The sequence below is a fragment of the Melanostigma gelatinosum genome (genome assembly GCF_949748355.1).
Source record: "Melanostigma gelatinosum genome assembly, chromosome: 18".
Taxonomy (NCBI): domain Eukaryota; kingdom Metazoa; phylum Chordata; class Actinopteri; order Perciformes; family Zoarcidae; genus Melanostigma; species Melanostigma gelatinosum.
In genome coordinates this window covers 21,975,258-21,999,443 of record NC_136651.1, presented here as the reverse complement: position 1 = coordinate 21,999,443, position 24,186 = coordinate 21,975,258, and the positions used below count along the sequence as shown (strand labels likewise).

The following is a 24,186-nucleotide window of genomic DNA, read 5'->3' as shown; positions in this document are numbered from 1 at the left end:
GGGATGAGGAGGTAAGGAAACATGAGAACACCAGGACACACATGAGAACTCTGTCAAGCTACATATCAGACAAAGTGAACATCTTTTCTTCTACATAGCTGTCCTCAGTCTCATCTGCTTAACTTGGTCATGGAGGCATCAACATGTAATAGAGATGTTAAATTAACAGTGAAAACTCATCATAGCTTAATTTAACTCAGTATTCATAATTACACTTCATGTTTACTTCTCATGATCTTTACCTCCTATAACAAGGTCCATAGGGGCATCTCAATAAATAAACATGTTATATTATATTATATAAGTGTTATTTACTGATTGTTTTCGTGTTGGAATACATGTTAAATATTTAACTGCCAAGTAATAATGCGTGTTTGATACTTTCATTTTTTTGCATTAAATCATACTGGGATGTTTGCTGAAATTGATAGGATGGCCCTACCTAGAACATGTTCCACCAGCCGCCACTGCTACTGATAACTTTAAACTTGATGGTTTTGGTGTCAATCAAATGATCAGAATATAGCCGTTGAATAATACATTTTATATTATTTACGATATATTTTATTGGATACATTGTACGACTATGGTCTAGCCTTGTGGTGGCGCCATATCTCACTATGGCGCCTCAGACAGTTTTTAGACTGTAGGTTGCTACTGACATGTTCTGTACAACACCATGTCCGAGATGCATTCACAGTTAGCTGAAGATCACAGCAACCCTTTCCTTTAGTTTGTTATTAAAAATAATTAAACCTTAAGTGTTGTCAGCATACTTTAATTTATTTCCAATACTATCAAGTGTCTGAATTGTGGAAAATACACATAAATGCGCAGATGTGTTAAAAATATTAGATAAAAAGGTGGAATACATGTTTGGGGGAAAAGAAAATTTAGAGCATCTGTTCGGGTCTAACCATGGACATAGATCCTAAAATAACTGTGTTTTCCAAGGATCCCTGAATGTAGCACGAGGTTTGACAGCTACACAGCCAAACATGGCGACTGCTAGCTAGCGCAGCCAGGTAACACCTTCGTCTTTTATTATTGTGCAGCTGTCAGGAAACAGCCAGGGCCGGTAAACATTCTCAGAAAGATTGTGAACGATTGGCGCTCATTGTTCACCTTTCCAGGTTATTGTCCGTCCGTTCGGCTCTCTGGTAACGTTATGTGAAGGCGGTGTGTGAGCCACATTAAACGCAGGACAGGAGTGAAGTGACACATCAGTGGGCTGAGGGCGGACTGTTCCTGCTGGTTTCTTCACCTCTTTGCCGGAATGCTTCTCAGGTAAGACACGGGTCCACCTAACTACACAGTATGTCTGTACTCTGTGTTTCCGCGTTGTTTTCCACGGCTGTAACTCAGCTGACGCATCGCTCTTAGCACTAAGAGATAATAGAGGAGAGTAACCTTGTTGCTGTAATACAAGCTAAAAACAGTATCGAGCTTTTATGTACACCTCTATAGAACGACCAGTTATTAAATCATTGTATTAGTATTGTAAAATAAACAGTCAGCTGTTGGCTTTCACGCCATCCTTGTGTTTGTCTATAGCGACCTGTACTAAACAAATGATGGCTCCACCCATGGCTGAATCAAATGAGAAATGAATCCCCATCTCTTCATATTCCTTCTCCCAGACAAAGCAATGGCACAACATACTCCCTGTCTCAGCAACTGTACATTGTGAGCTTGACAAAGGCAGGCCGACTGTAACAGCCTATCCGAGGAGTGGTAAAACATCACTGATGCTTTGAGGCTCACACATCCTCCTCAGAGGGCTTTACGATCTGTACACATGTGACATCCTCTGTCCCAGGACCCTCACATGGGGACAGGAAGAACTCCCCAAAAACCCTTTAACGGGAGAAAAGAGGGAGAGCAGCAGAGGAGGATCCTCTATCAGGATGGAGTGAGATCGATGTCATGTGTACAGAATGAACAGCACAGAGTTAAAACACGTTCAATGCATGTGACATCAATGATGTCATATGAACAGCAGAGGTGGATATAGTAGACTAAAAAACAAAACAAAAGCAGGGATGTAATCGGCAATAGCAAGCAAAGCAGATTCAATAAAAATGAGAATAAGATGAGCCAAGAATAAGTAAAGTGTAAAACTCATTGGTTGACAGTTTTTGACTGTGGGTCAGAAATGTTTCCGATTACCTTTGCCCAGCAGCTACATTTAGTCTCTGAACTGGTCCTCTGCTTATCTCCTGTTGCATTCTATCAAACCTCTCTTTTCCTCCTTTATTATTTGATGAGGTCATAATATCCTCCTGCTCTGTTGCATTCAAACGTATCGTCCAGGTTGTTGAATGAATGACCGGAACAGGTCAAAAGTAATCAGAGTAAACTTCTTCAGGCTTTCAGAGTGCTTTTATGTTCAGTGTCAAAACAAAGGCTGTTAAATGATCAGTTAATTTGCTCCAATGTCCATTGATTCATTGTTGGGTTTATGAAATGTCCAAAATAGTGAAAAAGGTTTCCAGAGCCCACGGTCCTGTTTTGAGATTTATGCTTGTTGACTTTATGCAATTTGTTCTTGTAATGAGTCTTTAATCAATCGAATCATTTCTACTGCCATCTGCAGCTCACATTATGGATCACATGACCATATTCCTGTCAGTCCCATCATTTCTCTCTGTGTTCATTGGAAGGATGACAGTGAGATTACATAGATCCATTGTTCATCATGGATCCAAATAGTGACTCAAGTCCTTCACTAACAGCTTGTTCTGTCTGAAACAAACATATTTACAGTCACATGAGACAGAAAACAAGAAGAACAGCAACAACTCTGAATAAGAAGTTGGAGCTAGGAAATGTTTGGCATCATCATTTGTCAAATAGCTTGAATAAATGATGAATTGATTACCAGAATAGTTACTGATGAGTTATCTGTCTCATGAGTAAAAGACTAACTATTGCCGCTCAATATAAATGACACCTTTTCAGCCAATGTATCCGTCCCTTTGACAGCTTTGATTCTAGGAGGTCACTATGCAAATCAATGAGAATATTTGCTTCATGGCATAAGAGATTTCTTTGTGATGACGTACCTCTGTTTTCATTATAAACCCGCTATGTAACAGAATATGTCAACATGCTGGTATTAAATCACATATTTCACACCTAGCTGATGGACCACCAATACGGCAGAAGCCTGTACCTCACTTTTCATCTGCTCCCCCTCACATGAATAAACCAGCACAGCAGGCAGGCCTTCTTCCACAGATCATGTCTGTTGCATCTCTCTCTCTCTCCTGGGTGGAGTCAAGCATTCCACAGTTAGATACCAAACATGCTACAGGTTCCTATGCCTGTTAAAGGGAAAGGACGTTGGAGCATCACCTCCTGACTCCCTCCTTTGCTTCTTGTGTTTTTGTCCCTCTGCAGGTGATCTCAGGCCTCTCTGAACCAGCCCCTCACCCACCCCTGCTGGCAATGGCATCGCCACCAGCAGAGCCCCCAGCCACCTCCCTGTCCCCTGGGTCCCGAGTGCGGCCCTCTGCTGCCCTGGACTCCCTGTCCATGTCTTCCCTCCTGTCTGGGGATTTAGACGATGGAGGAAGAGGAGGAGGGGAGGAGGATGGGCTCGGAGATCTAGAAGTGAACCCTTATGACGGTTTGCCTTTTTCTTCGCGCTACTACGCCCTGCTGGAAGAGAGGCGGCAGTTTCCCATCTGGAGGCTCAGGCAGAGTCTGCTGGAGCACCTGGAGAGCCACAACATGCTGCTGCTCAGTGCATCGAGTGGAGCTGGAAAAAGCACCCAGGTAACCAGGATCCAACAGGGACATCACATGTAGTGTATGGAGTCACCGAGATTTATTCAGCTCAAACTCTGAACATGAACCTGTTCTGTTCTTAGACTGTCTCATTCACCATCATTATGCTGCTACTTGTCCATGTTTCTGATACCACTAACATTTCCTCAACACTGTTATGAGGGAGAAAGTCACTTACTTTACTAAGAACGACTGTCACTTCTTTACAGAGCTGTTTGTCATGGAACACCATAAGCCAAACATCTTAAATGCATCCGTGTCTGTTAACATGAGAACTTTAAATCTGACACTGAAAATAAGACCAACGTTTTAACTTGCTGTTCTGCAGACACAATCTGAGCTCAATGCACTGCACACTGAATGAAGGTAACCGCTCCTTCACCACTTTGACACATAGATAAAAACACAAGCACATTCAATCACATTCTGCAATTCAACAGCAGATATGTGATATAAAGACAAACGCACTAAATAATCAACAGCAGGCTAATGCTAGTTATATAGCCAACAGTGGTGAAAGAAGTATTCAAATCCTTTACTTATGTAACAAATGCATCCTATTTTTAAACTGATCATGTTTTATATGTAAGATCTTAATCTACAAAGTCACCTGTAACAATACCTGTATTGTACTCATATAAACGTGATGGAGAAATAACTTCTTTTCTCCCTCTGAAGTTCAGTGGAGGAAAAGTGTTGAGCAGCACAAAATGGAAATACTCAAGTGAAGTACAAATACCTCAGAACTGTACTTAAGTGCAGTACTTGAGTAAATATACTTAGACATTTACAATGCACAGACACAATATATCCATGATATTTGAATCATTTTCCAACGTCATTGGGTGAATGGTTGGAGCTAGGGCTGGGCGGTATGACCAAAAATGCATATCACGGTATTTTGTAAGATTCTGGCATTTTCGTTTTTGCGTTAAAGCATTAATTAATTAACGCCGAAAAGAAACGGCCGGCCAGCGAGCGGTGAACAGCTGTTTGTGTGGCGTGTCTTCCGTTCAGTCACTTCCTGTTTCTTTCACCTACATTCCCCTGGGTCCTAAGCCCCTCCATGGAAAGAAACAGGATTAGACCGTAGGATTTAGTTGTTAGGTGTTGTTTAGGTTTATTTCTTTAGTTATTTATATATACATATATATTTTTTTAATATTATCAGAACAGTGGAGAAAAGGTTACCCTGAAAATGCATCTTTAATGTAACGTTACTGGAGCTACAGAGCCTCTCTCAGCTGTTAGCAGACTGTTTTAAGCTAGCTTTACCCAGCATGCAGTTTGGCAGAGACATTTTATAAATGTACAATTATTAGTGCTACAAATTGTTTGTGTCACAAACTGTTGTGGTGTTTTGCCCTGTTAAAGAGTTAGTTGTGGGTTGTTTGTTATAAAGTTATGACCATGACTAGGGTCCCTCTCAATACAGCTAAGACAACTAGCTCCCAACTACCGGTAGCTCCGACGTAGCGTTCCCAGCGGCGAACAATATATTTTGCTGCCTGTTGAAGAGCGACAGAAGTTTGTGCACCGGTATTACGGTATATGAAAAATTCATATCCTACGGGAAATTAAAACCGGTATCCCGCCCGGCCCTAGTTGGAGCCATAAATCAGCTGTCAGTGTCTCCCTGAGTTTGAGTTGGATCTCTTAGAGATGTGTGTTCCCTTCTACTGCTTTGTGTTGTCAGAGCGATAGAGAAGTTTCCTTCTACTGCTTTGTGTTGTCAGAGCGATAGAAGTTTCCTTCTACTGCTTTGTGTTGTCAGAGCGATAGAGAAGTTTCCTTCTACTGCTTTGTGTTGTCAGAGCGATAGAGAAGTTTCCTTCTACTGCTTTGTGTTGTCAGAGCGATAGAAGTTTCCTTCTACTGCTTTGTGTTGTCAGAGCGATAGAGAAGTTTCCTTCTACTGCTTTGTGTTGTCAGAGCGATAGAGAAGTTTCCTTCTACTGCTTTGTGTGTCAGAGCGATAGAAGTTTCCTTCTACTGCTTTGTGTTGTCAGAGCGATAGAGAAGTTTCCTTCTACTGCTTTGTGTTGTCAGAGCGATAGAGGTTTCCTTCTACTGCTTTGTGTTGTCAGAGCGATAGAGAAGTTTCCTTCTACTGCTTTGTGTTGTCAGAGCGATAGAGGTTTCCTTCTACTGCTTTGTGTTGTCAGAGCGATAGAGGTTTCCTTCTACTGCTTTGTGTTGTCAGAGCGATAGAGAAGTTTCCTTCTACTGCTTTGTGTTGTCAGAGTGATAGAGGTTTCCTTCTACTGCTTTGTGTCGTCAGAGCGATAGAGGTTTCCTTCTACTGCTTTGTGTTGTCAGAGCGATAGAGAAGTTTCCTTCTACTGCTTTGTGTTGTCAGAGTGATAGAGGTTTCCTTCTACTGCTTTGTGTCGTCAGAGCGATAGAGGTTTCCTTCTACTGCTTTGTGTTGTCAGAGCGATAGAGAAGTTTCCTTCTACTGCTGTGTGTTGTCAGAGCGATAGAAGTTTCCTTCTACTGCTTTGTGTTGTCAGAGCGATAGAGAAGTTTCCTTCTACTGCTTTGTGTTGTCAGAGCGATAGAGAAGTTTCCTTCTACTGCTTTGTGTTGTCAGAGCGATAGAAGTTTCCTTCTACTGCTTTGTGTTGTCAGAGCGATAGAGAAGTTTCCTTCTACTGCTTTGTGTGTCAGAGCGATAGAAGTTTCCTTCTACTGCTTTGTGTTGTCAGAGCGATAGAGAAGTTTCCTTCTACTGCTTTGTGTTGTCAGAGCGATAGAAGTTTCCTTCTACTGCTTTGTTTTGTCAGAGCGATAGAGAAGTTTCCTTCTACTGCTTTGTGTTGTCAGAGCGATAGAAGTTTTCTTCTACTGCTTTGTGTTGTCAGAGCGATAGAGGTTTCCTTCTACTGCTTTGTGTCGTCAGAGCGATAGAGGTTTCCTTCTACTGCTTTGTGTTGTCAGAGCGATAGAGAAGTTTCCTTCTACTGCTTTGTGTTGTCAGAGCGATAGGTTTCCTTCTACTGCTTTGTGTTGTCAGAGCGATAGAGGTTTCCTTCTACTGCTTTGTGTTGTCAGAGCGATAGAGGTTTCCTTCTACTGCTTTGTGTCGTCAGAGCGATAGAGGTTTCCTTCTACTGCTTTGTGTTGTCAGAGCGATAGAGGTTTCCTTCTACTGCTTTGTGTTGTCAGAGCGATAGAGGTTTCCTTCTACTGCTTTGTGTTGTCAGAGCGATAGAGGTTTCCTTCTACTGCTTTGTGTTGTCAGAGCGATAGAGGTTTCCTTCTACTGCTTTGTGTCGTCAGAGCTCTGGTCTACAAGGCGCCAGACTATTATTTACCGCAGTCCAAAACATAATTTAACCGCTCTGAAGTCAGTAAACCATCAAACATCTAAATGTTACTTTTACTTTGTTATAGTGTTTGTGTCTTCGTAAACACAATTCAAATAAGGAAATAAAAGATTGTATTTTCTTTGATTAAATGAAACATGTCATTGGTAGTTGTAACGATGTATTATAATCTGCTTAGAGCTAATTCAGCTCTAATATCTATTTATGTTGTTGTGAAAACATCTCCTTCAAACTCAGATTCAGTCAAGTTTCTCACCAACACTACATTTTACGAGATTACATGTAAAGCCATCAAAAAAAATGTGCCTCGGACAAAACACAACCTCTCTATCAACGTGGTGACACTGTCCCTTTGACCTTACTCTGACTGATGTCTGCTCCCGTTCCTCTCACTCAGGTTTGAATTAGAACGACTGGTACTACTCAAAGTGTAATCCAAATGTAATATTTTAGATGTTTTCCTCGGGGAGTTACTGGAAGCCGAAACAGAGAGAGTGACTATTGTCTCTACATGCGTCGAGTGGACACAAACACAACCCCAAATGAATGCTAATGTTGCTTTGTGCCGGCTGGATGTATAGGTAACCGTATGCTAAGGTGTTGGCCATAACAACTTTATAAGGATGATATTAGTCTGTGTTTCTCAGGTTGTTGGCTGAAACAATCATTGAATGAGGACTACCGGTACTTGTAATTGGTTAAGATGGATGGTCCATCCACTGTACAAAGACTTAGTCTCAGTCGCTCCACCTTCATGTTAAAGTACTTCTTCTTAAAGTGGGTGTGCTTAAAACCTCAGTCTTTCTTTTTGTCTCCCTGCAGGTGCCACAGTGGTGTGTGGAGTATGCTTTGTCCTATGAGTTTTCTCAGGGCCTGGTGTGTTGTTCCCAGCCCTCTTCGGTGACAGCGGTGAGTCTGGCCCTTCGCGTGGCTGATGAGATGGACCTCAGTCTGGGTCTGGAGGTGGGCTACAGGGTGTCTCATGATGACAGCTGTACAACAGACACCCTGCTCAGGTTAGGCTGCATGCGTAACATCTTATAATTTTCCCAAGTGTTGGGTCGTGACTCTCATCTTCAGTTGCACTGATACAGCTACCGATAACGAAATGGAAATCCATTTCTCCCCATTTAATCATTCACAGTCGAGGTGACAGAGCTATCTGCAAAATTCCGCCTTGTCCGAAGGAAAAGAACCAATCAGAGCTGTGCAGCCTCCAACGCAGCTGTCAATCACTGCTCGTGACTCAGATCAAATTGTCAAAACAAGCAGTGCTGATCAAATATAAATGAATATTCTGTAACTGCATTTCTCAAATGTCATAAACATATTTGTCAGTTTATTTTAAAATGAGAGTCTGCTTCGACCGGTATGATGCTTGGTTTTGGCGCGACTGTTTTGAGTCAGCGGCTGGGTCACAAACTCATTTTACAGCAAAACGAAATGTTTCTTAAAGAGAAACTTGATTCATATTTGATCAACGCTGCCTAGTTTGACAGTTTGATCGGAGTTCACGAGCCTCACAAGCAGTGATTGACAGCTGTGTTAGAGAGTCCTTTGCTCTGATTGGTGGTTTTCTACGGATTCCAGGAGTGGCCATTCAGAGAAACAATATGAATTTTGAGGCCCAAATTCTAAGTGGAGGGATGTTGAGCACGGTCAAGCCACATTTACTCACGGCTACATTTTGTGCAACCAGCGTCAGGCTGTTGTGAAATGAGCCTCTGTGCGTATCTGCACAGCAATTGTGTTGTTTTTATTGATTACTCGCACTCTGCTTATCTTTCACCTTTGTGTACACGAGGCTGGCTCCACATCAGCATTCCAACAAAAATGTATTGCTATCATAATCTTTATTCTTCCAACAATTTCTTCTTCTTCATACTTTCAGCTACAAAAAACAGTCAACTATCAAAATATTCAGCTCTTTAAGGACATGCCGGCTACCTCTTATGCTTTTTGAAATATTAAGCTTTTTTTCATTGATTCTCTATGGAGTAAATCCTCTCAAACCTCCTCAACTTTGAAAGTCTTCTGCATACTGTTACGTCCCTTTTCTGTTGGTCCAGGGGAGGATTAGGGACTAACATAAAACAATCCAAATGATAAACAAATAGCCAGTGTTCTGGAAACAATATTTATTTTGCTCACGTACAGTTAAATTTGAGTGAGTCACAACACAGTGTGGGAGAGGATGAGACAGGTGTGGTCGTGCCAAACAATTGAAAACATAACTAAACTTGGCCGAACTAACTAACCTCTGAAATCAAACAAACAAAATGGCTTCGCTAGTTTATCTAAATGTACTCGACCAAATACAGATGGGACACCGACCAATAAGCCTAGTGTATCTAGACACAGAAAATCAACTACAATGTAAAGGGTACCCCAGACTCACCTGCTGTCCGCAACCTCTCCCGACAACCAGTTACCTGAAGTCTAGCTCGCAGCATCGACAACAGACAATTGAAGGCCAGACCCAGCTGAACTCCTGAGTCTTCCTGCTTTTCTCTTCGGCTCCCCCTCTGCCGATTGGCCAGCCTGCAGTTGGTGCAACCCACCAAGCAGCACTACCGGCCCCCACAGGTGGAACCCAATCAACTGATTGCCAGGATAGGAGACTGAGGGAGAGAGAAGAAAGGAAGGGCAGGAGGGGAGAAAACACAACACGTAACACCCCCACCCATATAAGATGAAACATTGAGCTTATATGGGTGGGGGTGCATCCGCAAGAACATTTTCAGACCCCCTTTTATGAATGATTTCTAGATTGTAGTTTTGAATGATTAGAGACCAACGCATACGGTTGTAGTTATACATCCTGGAGATGAACACCAGTGGGTTATGATCGGTGAAAACTTTAATCGGCTTAACACTTGACCCAAGGTAAACCTCAAAATGTTGTAGGGCGAACAACATTGCTAGAGCTTCCTTCTCTATTGTGGAATATCTAAGTTGATGTTTGTTGAACTCACAGGATGATCGATGCCCTGGTCATCCTCTTGCAGAAGAACTGCCCCAGCTCCAACTGCACTGGCATCAACTTCCAGTTTGAAAGGCGAGGAGAAATCTGGGGCAGTCAGGACAGGAGTCACTTTCAAAAGACTGATTGCACTCACTAGACTACACAAAGGGCTTCGCGGGACTGGTTAAATCAGTCAGTGGGGCTGCTACAGAGGAGAAGTTTTTGCAGAACCGTCTATAATATCCTGCCATCCCAAGGAAACCGCGCAGCTCTCTCCTGGTGGTTGGTGCAGGAAATGTCGCAATGGTGCGATCTTGGCCTCCGCAGGACGAACCTGTTCTCGACCAACCTGCTGACCAAGATAGAGAACAGTTCCTTTTCCAAACTCACATTTGGCAAGATTGAGTGTTCGGGATGCAGTAGAAAGACGCTTGAAAACCTCTCCCAATGTAGTCATGTGACCAACCCAGTCATCAGAATAGACTACAATATCGTCAAGATGTGCTCGGCAGTGTGAAACGTCTCCCAGTGCATTTACTAGCCTTTGGAAAGTAGCAGGAGCATTACACATACCAAATGGCATGACGGTATATTGTAAGAAACGATCAGGTGTCACAAAAGCTGAAACTTCAGAAGCATGTGGGGTTAAAGGGACTTACCAATACCCTTTCAACATGTCAAGTTTGCTCACATATGTGGAAGGACCAATCTCATCAATGCAGTCATCAATTAGAGGTAATGGATGTGCATCAGGAACAGTTACAGCATTTACCTTGCGAAAGTCAGTACAAAATCTTGGACTCCCATCAGACTTGGTATCGAGGAGACAGGGAGAACTCCATGGACTGGAACTTGGTACTGCAAATCCATTCTGTACAAGATAGTCAACCTCCTTCTTCATGACTTCCCTCTTAATTGGATTTACCCGACAGGCATGCTGCTTGATCAGTATAGGGTTAGTCAACACAACATCGTGAGTTATGACAGAAGTTTGGGAGGGAATGTCATTGAACAGACACGGAATATCATTCCATAACATCCGCTCTCTGGTTATCAGGGAGGTGAGACAAGTAGTGGGACAGTACCTCAGTGTTACTTCGTCTTGCCCCCTGTGGTGTAGCATTACGCATCACCAACCCATCTTCATCACCATTATCAGGAGTGCTCACCTTTGAAATGGATACCATAGGTGAGACCTCAGTCTTTAACTCATGGACTTTGGATGACCCCTGTTGACCTTCTCGGAGGTGGTACTGCTTTATCATATTCACATGACACACTCTGGTCCGTCGCTTGCGGTCCGGAGTTTGGATAACGTAGTTTGTTTCACTTAGCTTCTTTTCTACAACATAAGGACTGGAAAACTTGGTAGAAAGTGCAGAGCCAGGTACAAAATAATCAAAACTCTGTCACCTGGCTGAAACAAATGTGTGGAGGCGATCTTTGAGCTTGCTGACTCTGGGATACTTCTGACCCTCTTCTCTGGTATGACCAGTTGCTCTTGAAGAACTTTCAAAGGACCCCTAACTTCATGTCCAAAAACCAATTCAGCAGGACTGAAACCTAGGGACTCCTGTACAGCTTCGCGGGTAGTGAACATAACTAGTGGGACACTGGCATCCCCATCCCGCTCTGACTCATGACAGTGTTTGCGTGACATTGATTTCATGGTCTGGTGAAATCTCTCCAGCGCCCCCTGGCTTTCTGGATGGTAAGGACTAGACGTTACATGTTTAACATCCAATGTTCTAAGTGCTTGGGCAAAGATTCTTGATTTGAAATTGGTACCTCGATCTGTTTGAACCACCTTTGGCAGACCAAACAATGTAAATAATTTTACCAAAGCCTTGGTGATAACTGGAGCTGTGATCCTTCATCGCGGAATTGCTTCCGGGAACCTAGTGGATGCACACATGACAGTTAGTAGGAACTGATTCCCAGCTTTAGTCTTTGGCAATGGCCCAACACAATCGACAATCACCCTTTCAAATGGCTCACCCATTACTGGAATGGGGCAGAGAGGAGCCGGAGGAATTACTTGATTCGGTTTTCCAACAACATTTACATAATTCTGTTCAACTCTGACAGAGTTTACTACCTTCAACTTCCTGGAAGGAGGTTTTATAAACTGCAGTGTGCCCTGGGGATACTGTAATAGGGCCTAAACGGGTTGAGTACCAGTGCAACTAATTTCTGAACAAGATATCAATATCAGAATGTGCTCTTCCAATCTGGAGGGGAATCCATGAAATGAGTCATTCATTGTTTTATTTTCCGAGCACAATGCTGATCTGTATCTTGTGTGATAGCCTTCTCCTCCCCAGAGGGAAAGTAGACACCTTCATGGGTTACACTGGGTATGACAATGTTGCATGCTCTGTCTTTTCCTTACAGCCACACCTTGACTCTTTGTTCTGTGTTCCCTGCAGTTTACTGTTCAAGGTGGCAGTAAAAGTGTTACAGCGGTGCATTCACTGAAAACTGATCCCTGTGTCCTTTCCTGCATTCTGAATGATTATGTAAATACATGCACATAAAGGTCGTAGCTTTCAGCCATTTACCATGTCACTTTGTCGCTTAGATGTGAGGTTTGAGCCACTGGACCATCCTGCTGTCTAAATGCTTTCAAATCTCTATTTGTTTGAAGGATACTGGCTCTTTCCTCATCTCATTTTTTATTTCCTCTCCCCAGGTTTGTCAGTGACACCCTCCTGCTAGAGGAAATGATGTCAGACCCTCTACTGCATCAGTATGGCATTGTGGTGTTGGACGAGCTCCAGGAGCGTACCGTGCCCACCGACGTGCTGCTGGGCCTGCTGTGTGACGTCTGCCGGCAGAGGCCAGTCAACTTCCGGGTGGTTCTCCTGACTCACCCGACGCTGGCACCTCGCCTCTCTGCCTTCCTGGGCCCATCTGTCCCTCACCTCTCCCTGGACAGCATGCTCACAGAGCCCCCTACCAGAGACCAGGAGGAGGGGAGCGAGGTAGAGGGCTACAGGATGGCGGTTGAGTTGAACAGGGTGGAGACGCTGTACAGGGAGCTTTCATCAGGGAAGGAACCGGCGGCTGCTGCCTGTCACATGGTGCTGGATCTGCACCGAAGGGGAGAGGAGGGAGATGTGATGGTGTTTTTGGCCAGTGCCCAGGTACAAGTCTACTAATACTTTATATTCCTTAGTCAGAACTTCTATTAGGAGAGAAAACAAGCCCACTTATGAACACTTTTTAAAACTTCCTTCACTACCAAATGTTACTGTATAAATTAATCTCTGTGTGACATCAACGTCTATGAGCTGCTGGCCCTGACCAACCTCTCTCATATCTAATCCTGTACACAAGACTCTGCTAGTACGACTGAAAACTGCTTTACAGGCGACTGTGGCTAAGTGGAGAGCAGGGCCGTCCTTCAATCAGAGAGTCGGCGGTTCAATCCCCGGCTCTGCTAGTCGCATGTCGATGTGTCCTTGAGCAAGACACTTAACCCCAAAATGTCTCCCGCAGCTGTGCCTATGTGTATGAATGTGATAGAATCTTTGGATAAAAGCGTCTGCTCAATGACTGTAATGTAATGTAATGTACAGAGCAACAGTTGCAGAATGCAAATACATTGAATGGCTAGTACCAACAATTGTGTTTCATACAATTTTAATGTTAAAGAATATAACATTAACATTTGGCAAATTCAATAATGATTTTCAGGGGGAGAAAATGTTTTGGCAAAGTTCAACATGTGGAACTATTGATTGACCTCTGTTAATCAGCTGAATCAGTTATCCAGGGTTTCATTTAGAGGCCCTGTTATTGTGGCTCCTGTCTGAAGAGCTCCACATTTCTTTGTGTAGTAATAGTTTTGTCTGTTAATCGGAAGAAACCCTATCAAGTTCCAAGTGAAGTCTTTTTGCATCTTGAACAAAAGAAAAAGCTCTGTAGAGTTTCACCACCTTTGTCTTGTAGAGTGAAACGAGGACACCTCAACCTGAGAAGCCAGTGTCACACTCTCTCTCACTCACACACACACACACACACACACACACTGCCACAATGTGTCTGTCATGTGTTCTCCATCCAAGTGCAAAGCTATCTGTATATTGACCTACAGTTTATCTGACTTTCTCATGCACATTAAACTCCCTTTATGTCAACATCAGCACACCTGGCTGGCTGTCAATGCTGGTTTCCATTTGAGACGGAGCCGCTTGTGTGCGCCTGTGTTACAGCTACACTACATCTGTAAGTCACTGTCCTGTCTGATGATACTGATCTGTTCTGGTTAATCCTCAGTGATACACACACACACACAGTGCAGTCACACAAAAAACCAAAGCACAGAGAAACACGTTTCAGGGTTGCCTTGCGTCAGCTGACCTGAACCCTCACAACTTGTGTGGAGCGCTTGAGCGTGATGTTTGAAAGAGTGGATTCAAACTGAGGCTCCTCTCTCGCTCCCCTGTTGTGTGTAGGAAACAGAGGTGTGTGTCGCTCTGCTGGAGAAGGAGTGTGTAGCTCTGAGTCCTCAGCTTGGTCCTCTCAGGATCCTCCCCCTCCATGCTGGACTGGGAGGGCTGACCCAGCGGGTCTACGAATCCAGCCCCGAAGATTCAACGCTAAGGGAGCGTGACCGCTCCGAGGTCTTGGATGGCTCAGTGCTGGGAGCCGGAGGTCAGGGGGTGAAAAGGAAGGTTATCCTCTGCGATACCCTCGCAGAGGCTTCCTTCTCCCTGCCAGCCATTCGCTATGTCATAGACACAGGCCTGCAACTCAAAACCGTAAGTTTGTTTTCATACCTGACAAAATGTCATGATTATATTACACATTATTTAAGCAATACTAAGCAGTTGTCTTTGTATTTCCTCTGATCATTGGTTGCGTGCATTGTTAATATCAACTTGTTTTAATGAGCTCAACTGAATGGAAAGAATTTAAATATTTCATTTGAACCTAATTGCTGGGGACAAAGAGTCATTTGATTAAAGTAAAAATAAAATCAGCACGTTCAGACTATCATGTAAATGTGGACATTCCCCTATACTCTGCCACAGGTTTACAACACACAAATACGAGCTAACTCGCAGGTCGTGAGGACGATCAGCAAACACCAGGCCGACATGAGAACTGAAAGGGTGAACAGCCACCTCCCAGGTAGGTCCCAGCTGATGTAGTTCAATGTGGACTTTCACTTAATTAACCAAATAACTTCACTAAAGTCACTGTGGCAGACAGCGATGCATGCCCGCAGAGTCATTCAGATTTTAGATCTGCACTTATTTACTGTATAGCCAGCTTCACAAAGAACAACTCATGTCATTAAGTCTTTATTATAGGCAGCTTCACCATCCAGCTGCTGTATCAAAGTGTTAACTGTTTAGCTATTGTTCAAATAATTGAAACAAAATCAAATCAAATTGTTTGAATATAGTCACTTCCTGTTTGATGACTGGTTACTACATGCAGTGTCCCTGTTGGTCCTTAGGGCTGTGTCTGCGTCTTTACCCCCAGTCTCTGTATGAGGAGGGGATGGAGGAGGCTCGTTGTCCAGGGGTGGTGGAGGAGAACCTGAGCCACTTGGTGCTGCTGCTTAAGAGGCTCGATATTGCTGACATGGGACAGTGCAAGTTCCTTGACAGACCAGGTACATTTATGAACTACTTTGAATAACACCTAATACCAGCTGCTGCAGCGGTGCTGGTGTTGTTTTCACCTTATGAGTCTGAGTGTGAGTCATCATGGCTCAACGTGTTCCTGGAGACACCGGCTGTAACGGGACCTACCGCTGAAGAGGCTTTCATGACACTGCCAGGGCAGGGCACATTTATTCATACAGCACAGAGGCAACCAATACATAAGAAACACGTGATCAAAAATAATGGAAGCAAGCAAACAAAAGCATATAGAATAACCAGAATATAAGCACACTGCATAAAAACAATGAAGCTAAGTAACATCAATGAGATATAAATAACATGAGTTAAAAGCAATGGTGAACAGCAGGTCTTTAGCTCAGATTAGCAGGTAGTCGGCACTATCTCAGCCGTAGCTCTTTGTTCCACATTTGAGCGGCATAGATTCTAAAAACAGCGTCACCGTGTTTAGCTTTAACTCAAGGAACAGCCAGCCCACCTGAGGTCTGTACTGGGTCCGGAGATCTGGAGCATCCAGTACCTAAACGGTTGAGTGATTTATGGACGAGCAATACAATTTAGAAGTTTATTCTTTGAGGAATTGGGAGCCGATGTTGTGATCTGAGGACTGTTATCAGCTGAGCCTTTGTGGTCCTTGTTCTAACCCTGGCAGAAGGGATCAACTGAAGCTGTCTGACGCTGTCTCAGACACACCTGTGTGTTCATCATGTTTTCACATAAAGAGTCTGATCCTTTCAACTTGGTAAAAGGCTGATTTAGTTCGTGATTTAATGGGACTACTGAAATGTAGGTCTGAATCCAAGGTGTTGAACTTCATTTTTACTGTTTACTGTTGTTGTTTTTTACCCCAAAAACAATTACTTCCGTTTTTTCCTCATTTAACTGGAGAACATTTTGGAACATCCAGCTACTAATGTGTTTAATATATTATAATATAAGGTAGGACTAGGGGTGGGGGAAAAAATCGATACAGCATAGTATCGCGATATTTTGCGTGGTGATATTGTATCGCTACACGGACGCCAAGTATCGATATTTTAACATATAAACTATAAAAAAAAAAGAAAAATGTGTTTTTTCTTTTTTTTTTGGAAAAATCAAATCAATTGCTTCTTCAGTCCACTAGATGGTGCTGAGTTGTTTTCTGGTGAGGTCAGCAAAGGTCCCGGGTCAGCGTGATTGGTCGGAAGTTGGTCAAAACAAAGAGACATCTGACCTCACAACGGGGTTAAACCTGCCAACAGTAGCCGGCTCATGGGGAGAGTGCAGCGCATAACTGTCTCTCTGCCCTCCACGTCCACGCATCACAAGTTATACTGAGTTATATAACTCTAATATCCTACTTATATAAGTTATAGTTCATATGCTGAGTCCACACGTTTGCGTTTAGTTCAGTTGGACTATGTAGTAATACAAACAGTTCAGTTTGTCAGGGTCATGCACAGTGGCGGCTGGTGGAACATGTTCTAGGTAGGGCCATCCTATCAATTTCAGCAAACATCCCAGTATGATTTAATGCAAAAAAAATGAAAGTATCAAACACGCATTATTACTTGGCAGTTAAATATTTAACATGTATTCCAACACGAAAACAATCAGTAAATAACACTTATATAATATAATATAACATGTTTATTTATTGAGATGCCCCTATGGACCTTGTTATAGGAGGTAAAGATCAGGAGAAGTAAACATGAAGTGTAATTATGAATACTGATGTTAAATTAAGCTATGATGAGTTTTCACTGTTAATTTAACATCTCTATTACATGTTGATGCCTCCATGACCAAGTTAAGCAGATGAGACTGAGGACAGCTATGTAGAATAAAAGATGTTCACTTTGTCTAATATGTAGCTTGACAGAGTTCTCATGTGTGTCCTGGTGTTCTCATGTTTCCTTACCTCCTCATCCCTCACTCCCTACCCTGGTGTTCTCATGTTTCCTTACCTCCTCATCCCTCACTCCCTACCCTGGTGTTCTCATGTTTCCTTACCTCCTCATCCCTCACTCCCTACCCTGGTGTTCTCATGTTTCCTTACCTCCTCATCCCTCACTCCCTACCCTGGTGTTCTCATGTTTCCTTACCTCCTCATCCCTCACTCCCTACCCTGGTGTTCTCATGTTTCCTTACCTCCTCATCCCTCACTCCCTACCCTGGTGTTCTCATGTTTCCTTACCTCCTCATCCCTCACTCCCTACCCTGGTGTTCTCATGTTTCCTTACCTCCTCATCCCTCACTCCCTACCCTGGTGTTCTCATGTTTCCTTACCTCCTCATCCCTCACTCCCTACCCTGGTGTTCTCATGTTTCCTTACCTCCTCATCCCTCACTCCTGTAACTGTCCGTGCTGGATCCGTCCCCGTTGTTTTAAAAAGCTAAATAAATGATTAGCATGACGTCATCCAGCTAGCCAAACCTGTCTGGTGTACAGCTAGTACAGAAGCTTCATGTACTGCTTCCCTTTCCCGCGAGTCTGCTGTCTGATTGTGAGGTCAGGCTGATCTGATATCAGCTCTTTGGCTGCAGAATCTCCGCCAAAGTTCTCCTCTCAAACGGGTCTTGGAGGAGGAGTGCTCGCCTGTAGAGACTTCTCCTGACGAGAATGCGCAGCTAGGGGGGCCTGATCGTTCTGGCCCCACTCTGAATCTATTTGAAAAGCATATATTTTGCGCAGATATCATATTTTACACACATTACTGGGTACATTCCATAGTTCAAAAACACAAATATTGACAATTTGTATAATTTATGATTATTATAATTTATAATTTTTTAAAAAAAAATTTTGTGTGTCTCATGCCCCATGGCCCTCTATTGACCAGCCGCCACTGGTCATGCAACATTTATGACGTTGTTGGTCAGTCTGTCTGCTTGACAATCATATTCTGCTGCAATAAAAATGATTGAAGTGAGATGAACAGACTGAAAACTTATTAGATTAAACATGTTGACACAGTTTTCCTTTGGGGACATCATTTGAAGTGGAAAAAAGTAATAAATTGCAGAATATGTTATTGCAATACTCAGAATATCGCAGTATTGTGATAATATCGCAGTGTCGTGATAATATCGCAGTGTCGTGATAATATCGCAGTACCGTGATAATATCGTATCGTGACCTAAGTATCGTGATAATACCGCAGCATCGTGATAATATCACAGCATCGTGATAATATCACAGTATCGTGATAATATCGCAGTATCGTGATAATATTGTATCGTGACCTAAGTATCGTGATAATACCGCAGCATCGTGATAATACCGCAGCATCGTGATAATACCGCAGTATCGTGATAATATCACAGCATCGTGATAATATTGCAGTATCGTGATAATATTGCAGTATCGTGATAATATTGCAGTATCGTGATAATATCGTATCGCGGGACCTCTGGTGATTCCTCTGTAGGACTGTGTTAATTCTGAGGTTGAGGGGGCAGGAGCATGTTAGAGAGACCGAACCGGTGTCAACCAGTGAAGGATGGAGACGTCACCAGAGTCTGTGCTGAGCTGTAAGTCATTCACAGCCTTGATAAGAGCAGTCTGTGCTGTGGCTGGGCCTCAATCCAGACCAGAAGGTATTTACTGCCAGGAAGTTGCAGAGTTGTCTAAAGACAATTTAGTTAACTCATAAATGGCAGGTTTGATATGGGCTTGAAGTTATTTAGTACAGATGCATTCAGGTTAGCTTTTTTTAAAGTGAAGTGCTGAAAATAGTCCCCAGCTGTAGCTCATTGACTTAAGTGTAGTGCCTCGACTGTCTGTCATCACTGACGTGTAAGACTCTCATTCCCAGCCCCCGAGGCTCTGATGCAGGCTCTGGAGGACCTGGACTACCTGGCAGCACTGGATGACGATGGGAACCTGTCAGAGGTGGGCATCATAATGTCGGAGCTGCCTCTGGAGCCGCCGCTGGCTAAAGCCCTGATCGCTGCCTGCGAGTACGACTGTGTTGATGAGCTGCTCACTATAGCCGCCATGCTTACAGGTAAAACCTTTTAACAAGAGGGAATCTTTATCCTGTTTGGAAAACAATTCAAATGACATCATCGACTTACATTGCAGGAGATATGATGCCCCATGACACACTGAAATGCCATGGCTATGTTAATAATGCATGTTTACAGGCATTGTATGCATACGGCCCAATTCCAAAAGTACTTACTGATGTACTCTTGATGTTTATGATCTTTGTCTTCTGTCAGCTCCTTCCTGCTTCGTGACAGCAGAACCTAGCCGAGAGGAGGCTGCTGTCACACACTGGCGACCCCTGATGCACGCAGAGGGAGACCACATGACTCTCATTCATATTTACAACACCTTCATAGAGCGTACGTACCCTTCGGCCTTCATGGCATCAATACTCTGTTCACTCACTGGCTTCCCACTGATCATGAACGATCAACAAACTGAGTTTAAACCTTTATTACATCACTGGACACATAATATTGGATGCTCTTACAAATGTTCACTAACTTAACAGGACTGTGTCATGTGTTTAAGCATCAGAGGGAATACACAGTTTTGGATTTAGCTTCATGACCACAGAGAGAACCCTGCATTAATGTGACTGTTGAGGCTTTATAACATATAGATGCATGAATTATTGATTGGTCTCTGTGTGGTGATTGCAGATAATCAGGATGAGGTGTGGTGCACGACAAACTTCCTCAGTCACGCCGCCTTGCGATTGGCTGTGGTGATCAGGGCGGAGCTGCTGGAGGTGATGCAGCGAATAGAACTTCCTGTTTCTCCTCCTGCTTTCGGATGCCAAGACAACTGCACGAACATCAAGCGCGCTCTCATCTCAGGCTTCTTCCTCAAAGTAAACACCCTGCTTTCTAAAACCGAGTGAACTAATGACGGCTGTTCTTTGGGTTTACTGCTACTTAGCACGTGTTAGCGGGCTAACATGCTAAAACAAGAGGTTGAGCATTATACCTGTTTAATGTTATATCATTGTTATTGTGAGCACACCTCAGCATGTTGACTTTACAATTCATACACAGCAGCTCCTCACAGAGCTGCTAGCACGGCGGTGGATTCTTGTCCACCTGGTTGTGCTTTGACCTGGAGCGCTTGTTGAAGGCAACTCCTGTTAAAGGTGCCATCTTTAGTCCTGTTGGTGATTCCACTGTTTTCATTCTAGAAAAGAAAAGAAAAAGCCCAGCAAGTTCTAATATTCCGTCAAGATTGGAATTTTATACGAAAAAAACAACCAAATTTTAACTTGATGTGAATAATGCATTGTTGCTGCTGGTGGCTCAGGGGTCACAGCGGTAGTTCCCTGGCTCCTCCATCCTGCCCTGTTTCTGCAGTGTGTTCAGGTACCGACTGTACAGACATCAGTTGGTGTGTGTGTGTGTGTGTTTCAATAATGCTGCAATATATTCCTTGAACTTACTCATTCCGTCCGATAAACATGTCAGTGATGTTAAGTGTGTGTGTGTTGAGGAAAAAGTGGCTTTGCAATTCAGTCTGAACACGCATTAAAGAGACTGTTCACCCCAAAGTCAATAGATATTTTACCTTTTCATGTTGGAACTATGGTTGAACGAGAACAGTTCCTAGATGAAAGCGCTGACATAGAGGTCTGTGATTATCTGGAGTAACCGCGTCATGATTTCTGTAAAGAGACGATGCTTTTGAGTTGTTCAAATGCATTTGTTTTGGAGCTTTGAGCATCAAAAGCCGAGTGCCGTATAGTTCCATTGTCGCTGAGAGAAGACGTCTCTACGGCCGATATCTGCCGGTAAGAGGAACCATATGTCTGTTTGATTTACATAATCAATCTGTGATTCTCCTCGTCTTCAATGTGGAGCCTAATATGAGAAGAGCAGTGTGTTGGTCTAATGCTACTTTTCATCTCACACGTTCCCGAGTGTTTATGACTGTATCACAGGTTTGCCTCAACACGTCTTCCTTCCACCTTTCAGTCCTTCAGTCTTCCTCCCATATTTCCTGACTTAGTTGTGGATGATAACATGTTCTTCTCCTCTTCAGGTGGCTCATGATGTGGATGGCTCAGGTAACTACCTCCTGCTAACTCACCGCCACGTGGCTCACCTGCATCCCTTCTCCTCCTACCTGTGTCGGCAGCCGTGCCCCAAACCCCCGAGCTGGGTCCTGTACCACGAATTCACCATCTCCTGTGATAACTGCATCCGCATCGCTTCAGAAGTCCACCCTCACATGTGAGTCAAACCGGCACATTGTGCAAGTTACTGTTACGCATCTGAGTGTGTTAGCTTCTTCATTTCAGCTTTCCTCCAAACAGTTAAGACCACAGACATCCATCTCTTCCAGTCTGTTGATGATGAAGCAAGACCAAGTCAAGCCACAGTTCATTTTGACGCCTGATTTTGGTGAAAAGGATATTCGTTCAAGGCAAATTCTAGCTAAAACATCAGAGAACATATTTCTTTGAAGATTTCAATAATGCTGCGATATTAATCGTTGAACTTACTCAAAGGTTACTTTTTATTTCCGTCAAGAAAAATAGTGAGTCAACAAATATTCATTTGAGACGTAATGAACTCATGAACGTCATGACTGGGTCGAGCCATGTGTTGGTTTTAAGGGAATGTTGAGGAGGTGAGAGCATTTCTGAACTTTGAACAAAGAAAGCCAATACGTATATTCTCTGGAATGCTGAAGTGGTGATCGCAGCCTCTGAGGACTCATGATGGTGATTCTGTCAGTACCAGGCCAGCTTAATGAAACACCTCTCTGCTGTAGGCTCGTGGAGTTGGCGCCTCAGTACTACCTGGGAAACCTGCCGTCGAGTGACGGCAAAGAGCTGCTCATGGAGCTGAGGCAGAGTCTGGAGCCCCCTTCATACGAGCCGGACCAGGGCTCAGACGAGCACAGCAGGACTCGCAGAGATGCAGGCGGGACAGCAGAGACTCACAGTCAGTCCAGCACTGAGCTCTGTGTCGTCCAATGAGACGGAAGAAGACACTAAACACACGGCTGTCACTTTATAGTTTGATCTGAGATTTGGTACGTTGTATAAATTAAGGTTTAATCATTTTATTGTGTGATTTCAAATGGAGCTTTACTGGAAAACACTAAAGTACAGTGATGTATTGTTAATATATCTATATGCAGTGGCTTTGGAAAATATTCAAACCACTTCATCTTCTCCTTGTTGTGCTATGGATTGACTTAATTCATGTTTTATTTAGAATGTTTTTATTTGATGAGAGACTTCTGTGTTTGTAATTCTATAACTAAAGTAGTGTAGTAATGGTGTAGTAATAGTCTGTAATCGCTCTCTCGTTGCACACAAACATCGATTGTAATTTGTGTCGTGGCACAAATTGTTGACACAAATTGTAAAAAGTGAAGTGGATGAAATACTTACAATACGCACTGCTTCAGTGAGCAGATACGCTGCTCTGCTTCCCAGGCCTCACTGTGATGCACACAGCTTCTGTTTCAACCTTTTGATACTGTTAGTATAAGCTTTTGGGTTTCCTGCTTAGATTCTGCCTTTTTCGCTCCGTCTTTGTGTCGGCAATGAAAAATCTTATTTTATAGGATTTCTGTCAATACAATACTTCAAATAAAAGTGTGTTTTTTCATGTTGGAAATATCTCAGCTACGTGACTTTTGTACTTTAAAGCTGCTATAGTTAGTAAACAGTATTGTACTGTACTGTATATATACGGATGTATTGCTGGTTTGGTCCGAGCTGAGCTCAGATACATTTCAAACCAAAAGCATTTCTTGAGATTCTGTGTGCGTTGAAGCTCAACCGCCATCTTGCCTGAACGCTGTGCACGCAGCAGTAATTCATCCACACGCCCAGCAGAGGTCTGACCTTATGCTTACAGTCCTCCCATCTAGCATGGCTCCTCCATGAGGTTGGAGCAGCAGAGCGGAGGTATCCTGACTTTTAGCTTCTAGTGTGGGGCAAGATAAAAACACTACATCACAAATTTCTCACAATGCAACTTAACTAACCCTGAGTACGTTATCAGGGTTATTTTCCTTTTATTTCTCAGACTTGACCTCCAGAGACACTCCGTCCTCTCAGGCTGAGCAGGAGACCGATGGTGGAATAGCAGCAGTGGTGTTGCATCTTTGTGCAAAGCCTCCCCTCCTTCAGTGAAAATCAGCGTTTGAAAGAATTTCTAGTTTGCTTAGACAAAGTCGCTAATTTCTTGTTCACTTGGGGGCAGCAGAGCAAGCAGTAAAACACAGAGGTTTAACTATTAGCAAAGTCAGGGTTTGGTCTCTTCAGTATGTCCACTGTGTCTGTGTGTGTTTGCTGCTGGGCAGGTAGTGAACAGTGTGTTTGTCAGAGCTAAGGAGCTGAAAACAGCTGCTGCTGGAGACATGGCTGATAAGAGCAGTTTCAAAAGTGAGGAGTGCAGCTTGAAGTGTGACGTGTCATCCTGATAGAGGATCCTCCTCTGCTGCTCCCTCAGCTCTCCCTCTCTTCTCCCCATTA

General features: G+C 43.4%; 1 protein-coding gene across 2 annotated transcripts; it reads left to right on the top strand.

The window, feature by feature from the left end:
- Positions 1 to 1,012: 1,012 nt before the first annotated feature.
- Positions 1,013 to 24,153, top strand: dqx1 (DEAQ box RNA-dependent ATPase 1). 2 transcript variants are annotated; one of them, XM_079289455.1, is made up of 12 exons: positions 1,013 to 1,287; positions 3,403 to 3,780; positions 7,944 to 8,137; positions 12,779 to 13,232; positions 14,547 to 14,852; positions 15,126 to 15,225; positions 15,557 to 15,715; positions 19,525 to 19,716; positions 19,934 to 20,059; positions 20,363 to 20,451; positions 21,732 to 21,922; positions 22,467 to 24,153. In XM_079289455.1, exons 2-12 carry the CDS (start codon positions 3,451 to 3,453, stop codon positions 22,672 to 22,674), a joined length of 2,349 nt encoding a protein of 782 aa, XP_079145581.1. In that variant the 5' UTR covers positions 1,013 to 1,287; positions 3,403 to 3,450; the 3' UTR covers positions 22,675 to 24,153. The 2 variants fall into 2 exon arrangements, with proteins under 2 accessions (XP_079145581.1, XP_079145580.1); XM_079289454.1 differs by having other exon boundaries at positions 20,363 to 20,553.
- Positions 24,154 to 24,186: the final 33 nt, after the last annotated feature.